This window comes from Neltuma alba, unplaced genomic scaffold, assembly GCF_004799145.2.
Source record: "Neltuma alba isolate B1F8T4 unplaced genomic scaffold, ASM479914v2 tig00010860_pilon, whole genome shotgun sequence".
Classification (NCBI taxonomy): Eukaryota; Viridiplantae; Streptophyta; class Magnoliopsida; order Fabales; family Fabaceae; genus Neltuma; species Neltuma alba.
The window spans coordinates 71192-76399 of NW_021635654.1; the positions used below are offsets into that span (position 1 = coordinate 71192).

General features: G+C 35.4%; 1 protein-coding gene across 1 annotated transcript; it reads left to right on the forward strand.

The window, feature by feature from the left end:
• The first annotated feature begins 206 nt into the window (after positions 1-206).
• LOC114759545 (subtilisin-like protease SBT5.4) lies at positions 207-4370 on the forward strand. The gene is made up of 7 exons (XM_028948744.1): positions 207-306; positions 454-527; positions 1511-2074; positions 2270-2364; positions 2541-2913; positions 3017-3233; positions 3820-4370. The coding sequence occupies exons 1-7, from the start codon at positions 207-209 to the stop codon at positions 4368-4370; spliced, it is 1974 nt and encodes a 657-aa protein (XP_028804577.1).
• The last annotated feature ends 838 nt before the right edge of the window (positions 4371-5208 follow it).

Genomic DNA, 5208 nt, shown 5'->3' on the forward strand with positions numbered 1-5208 from the left:
AACGTCACCTATTTATTATAAACAACTAATTTAACTAGTTTTTTTAATCTACTTAAATTAGTTAACTAGATTTTATATTGAGGATTGGACGTAGTATTTAATTTGTTGTGGCATCTGTGATACGCATATATACAGGACATCCTAAAGCGTCGAAGGTATTCAAAAGCAAAGATAGGAGATTACACACGACTCGTTCATGGGAATTTATGTCCCAGACAGATGTTAACGGTGTAGCCCGGGGAGGTTCTTGCTTCAAGAAGGCTAGATTTGGTGCTGACGTTATCATTGCAAATATTGACGGTGGTAACCAAATTACATTCCACTATATTAATTAATTACACCATTATATTTCAGCTCTTTAAAGATTTATTACATTAGACAAAAAGATTATTTCATTTTTCTTACGTTAATTAATCAATAGTTCAAGTTATGAAATTGCATGTTATTGCATGCGCTGGCCTGAATCTCAAAGCTTTTCTGATGAGGGAATGGGACCCATTCCTTCAAGGTGGAAAGGAGCCTGTGATGTTGATAAAGACCCTTTAGGCTTTAGGGTTTCGCTGTAATAGGTATACAAAACCAAAATTAATTTCAATTAAAGCATCACAATATATGATTATTTTATTAAAACAAAAATTATATGATAACAATGCGCCATTTATTTTCATGCATATACATATACCTAAAGAGTGGCATAAAATTAAAGAAAAGGCATAACTGTAATTAGTTCATAAGAAAACTAAAGAGTAATAGCTGAACAGTCAAAACAAATTACTATAAATTATAATATACTACCTCAAGTCTTAAACATATAAGAGTTAGATTATAGTGCAATTTATATTTAGGACCGGACGTACTACATTCATGATCTCCTTAAAATATTTTTATACAAAATTAAATTATATATCAGTTAGTTTGGAAAAATGATGAAATATACTCCTCTGATCCTTAATATAAGACCTATTTAACTAATTTGATAGGATTAAGAAAGTTAGATAAGTTCGTTAATTATAAAAAATATGACATGTTTTTTCTAAAACACCATAATCATCTTCCTTAATATCCTCTCTCCCTCTCCTATTTGATTATGATTAAGGGAGTACTTATAGGAGTAATTTACGAAAAATTGATAAATATGATAAATAAGTTTTATATTTAGGATTAAAATGAACTTAACAATTAGATCCTATATTAAGGACCGGTCCTTACTATAAATTTATTTAATTTTTATTTTGGTCCTAAATATAAGACCCTAATCCACTTTGTCTCTAATATTTATTTATTTTTTTCCAAGATAGTCCTTGTAATAATGATAGTTCTAATCAATATATTTGATTAGCAAGGATATTTTAGAAAAGATAATATCTATTTATTACAAATAATTAAATTAACTAGCTAGTTTTCTTAATCTTCTCATATTAGTCAACTGTATCTTATATTAAGAACCGGAGGACGTAGCATTAAATCTCATCTCTCAACTAGCTCTAATTTGATCAAGAGTAGTTGATAGGAGCAAGTTGAAGTCTTGTATTATGAATGCAGGAAGTTGATAGGAGCAAGGTTCTTCAACAAGGGCTATATGAGTGATGCTAGGGGTGCTGCAAGCTCAAGTGAAGGACTGAAGACTGAACTTCACACTCCAAGAGACTACGATGGCCACGGCACTCACACTCTCTCAACAGCAGCAGGCTGCTTTGTTCACGGCGTCAATATCTTTGACCGCCTGGCCAACGGTACTGCCTCCGGCGGCTCCCCCATGGCAAGAGTCGCCGCCTACAAGGTCTGCTGGCCGGACATGTATGACCAGTCCAGCCTCTCCTGCCATGATTCCGATATACTCGCCGCCTTCGATATGGCCATACACGACGGCGTTCATGTCATTTCCGTGTCTCTGGGAAGTAATTTTCCTCAGAGTTACTTAAACGGCATCAATGTCGTCTGCTCCGGTGGAAATGCGGGTCCATTCCCTCAATCTGTCATCAATGTCGCGCCTTGGGTCTTCACAGTAGCTGCTAGCACCATAGACAAGGACTTCCAAGCTCGAGTTCAACTCCGCGATGGCCAAATCTTCCAGGTACATATATATATATATATATATATATATTGTGCGTGTGTATCCCTTTTCTCACTTCTATATATAATTTGATATAGCTTCGATATGCAAGTCAAATTGGCCAAGTTATTTTAATACAAAAGACAAACCTAATATATACTTAATTTTCAAAAATCTAGTACTTAGCTTGTTCATCGACGTGTAATGTAATATCAGGGAGCAAGCCTTTCTAAAGCATTGCCACAAGACAGGTTCTACCCGCTCATAGCCGGTGCGGAGGCAAGGAGGTCTAATTCAACCATTGATGATGCGCACGTGAGAACTATTTTCTCAAACTGTTTCCTCTTTGATTCTGCAATCAAAGACTTGTTTTTTTTTTTGCAGAGAGCTAGATAAATAGACTGATTACTCAAATATTGTTCTGCAAAGGAACTAATCACGCACGTTTGTCTGCATGATTAATGAACATCCTTGTTCTTTTTTGCAGGAATTTGTGTTTAATAGGGACGATAGATCCCAAGAAGGTGAAGGGAAAGATCTTGGTTTGCTTGACAAGTGATGATGATGATGGCTATTCAGTGAAAATGGAGAAAGGGTATGAGGCGTTACAAGCTGGTGCGGCTGCAATGATCCTTTGCAGTAGTAGTAAAAAAGATGCCACAAGAATTTACATGCATTTGCTTCCAGCAGCACACATTAAATACAAAGACACTCTATCTTTGCTTGCTTACCTTAAATCAACCAAAAATCCTATGGCAACTATTCATCCTCCCAGTGACGTCTTCAACTCCAAGCCTTCTCCTGCAATAGCAGATTTCTCCTCCAGGGGACCAAGCACGTTCGTACCAGAGATCCTCAAGGTTAATTCTAATTTCTACATATAACGATAAGTGGTAAAATGTTTGGTTTTAATCTTTGGGTGAAGGCTTTTGTTGTAACTTTTGGTTTTGGACATTTTTGTAGCCTGATATTACTGCTCCTGGGGTGAATATTTTGGCTGCATATTCACCTGCTGCTGCCCTTACAGGATTTTATCTTGACAATCGTCGAAACTTTTCTTATAACCTTCTGTCTGGAACTTCTATGTCTTGTCCTCATGTTTCTGGAGTTGTCAGCCTTCTCAAAACTTTTCATCCTGATTGGAGTCCTGCTGCTATTAAATCTGCTATCATGACAACATGTAAGTTCATCTTTTTGTTATGAATTTAAAATTAAACTAAGTACACTATCACTTTTTCCTTCTTTATATGGTCCAAAGATAATTTACTTTGCAAAACTTATTGGGGATGACTGTTATGAATCCTATATTGAAAAGCCTCACAAGTAAAGTGAGGTTTATAACTATATTGGGGGCTTTCCTTTCCAACAAACTCGTTTTTTGTGATGAACTCTCTTTTTGGACTTATACTCATATCATCACTAGTGCTTTCATTGATGAGTGGTCAATCTCATGTTGAGGCTGACACTAAGAGAAGTATTGTAGAGTAGAGCCATTAGAGATATCGGCTATCAAATGGAGATGAATGCAAGGGATTCTCTTACTCAATATGCTAGTCTTTTAAGATAGACTTTCTCCTTGAACTTGCATTCATAACGTACACAGTATGACCAACTCAAGATTTTTCTACAGTATAATATAACTAAAGAAAAAATTATTAAAGTTGTTCATTATCTGTCTCTCTTTCTCTTCCAGCTCTCTCCTCTAGTTAATGTATATATATAGCATTTAACAACTTCGGTTCTACTTATGATGGTTGTTTTTCCAGCAAAGACAAGGGACAGTACTGGCCATCCAATGCTTGCTGCGAGTGATGCAAAGGGCACAATGAAGAAGGCAACTCCATTTGAGTTTGGGTCAGGTCACATTAGGCCAAACCAAGCCATTGACCCTGGCTTGGTCTATGACTTAACCTTAAAGGACTACCTTAATCTTATGTGTGGCCTTAACTACAACGCCACAAATTTAAGATTGTTCTATGATGCTCCTTACAAGTGTCCTTATTCCTACAATATTTTCAACTTCAGTTACCCTTCAATTACCATCCCTGTCCTCTATTCCTCAGTCAATGTGAGCAGGTCCCTCAAGAACGTTGGCTTGCCAGGCACGTACGTGGCTCGAGTGCTCTCCCCTCCGGGTCTGACCATTAATGTGGAACCTAAGACCTTGACGTTCGACAAGGTTGGTGAAGAGAGAAGTTTTACTTTGACAATTGAAGTTATAAGGCATGGTCCTGAGACTACATTCGGAAGGACAATTTGGTCCGATGGAAAGCATTTTGTGAGAAGTCCTATAACTGTTGGTGGTGTTCTGGTTTAGAATGTTCAGTAGCAACTACTATGTCCATGTATTATAAATCTAGCGGTTTGTATTCCTTTAGGATTAATTATGAACTTCTCTAGGTTTTGAAGTTATTTAATAACAATTTTTGAAAATAAACTATTCTTATTAGTGATTAGAAGAATAATATAATATTACGTACTTTATATGAAAATGTACGAAAACAAACATTATCTTACTAAATGAGATCGACTACATGGATTGCACAACATTTTGCTTTATCAATCATCAAATTTTGGGATAAATTGTTAACAAAAAAAATTCTCATTTAATAACTTCACTAAGTATTCTTTTTTGTCTTCCTCTACTCTTTTTATGAAGACTCCATACTTGATCTACCCTTTTTATTGTCTCCTCCAATGGCCCTTTTTGTACATGTCTAAACTACCTGAAACAATTTTCTACTATTTTCTCTTCAATAAACACTACATTAACTTCTTTAATTTTTTCATATATTTTCATTATAAATCTTTTTTTTCCCCCCCATATGACCTTATATTCATCTCAACATACATCCTCATCTCACCTATCCCAACTTTAGCAATTAAAAAAAAATACGATCAAATAATTTGTATAATTAAAAGCCATTAAACAACTTTTCAAATAAGACCCCAGAAGAAAAGACTGCATCACTCTAAAATAAAGGTGTTATCTTGCTTTAATTTCATACATCATGCAAATGTTGCGTCCACACCAACGCTGCGTATTCTAAGCAAGGCATGAACAGATCATGAATATTGTAAGCTCACCAACATAATCTCTCTCTCTCTCTCTCTCTATATATATATATATATATATCTTCAAACAGCTAATGAAT

What these genes read in the sequence shown, in the direction of transcription:
- LOC114759545 (XM_028948744.1), top strand. Translation starts at nt 207, where the DNA reads ATGTCCCAGACAGATGTTAACGGTGTAGCCCGGGGAGGTTCTTGCTTC. An exon ending in TGCAAATATTGACGGTGGTA is followed by an intron (nt 307 to 453) that starts ACCAAATTACAT and finishes GTTATTGCATGC; the next exon opens with GCTGGCCTGAATCTCAAAGC. An exon ending in GGTGGAAAGGAGCCTGTGAT is followed by an intron (nt 528 to 1,510) that starts GTTGATAAAGAC and finishes AGTAGTTGATAG; the next exon opens with GAGCAAGTTGAAGTCTTGTA.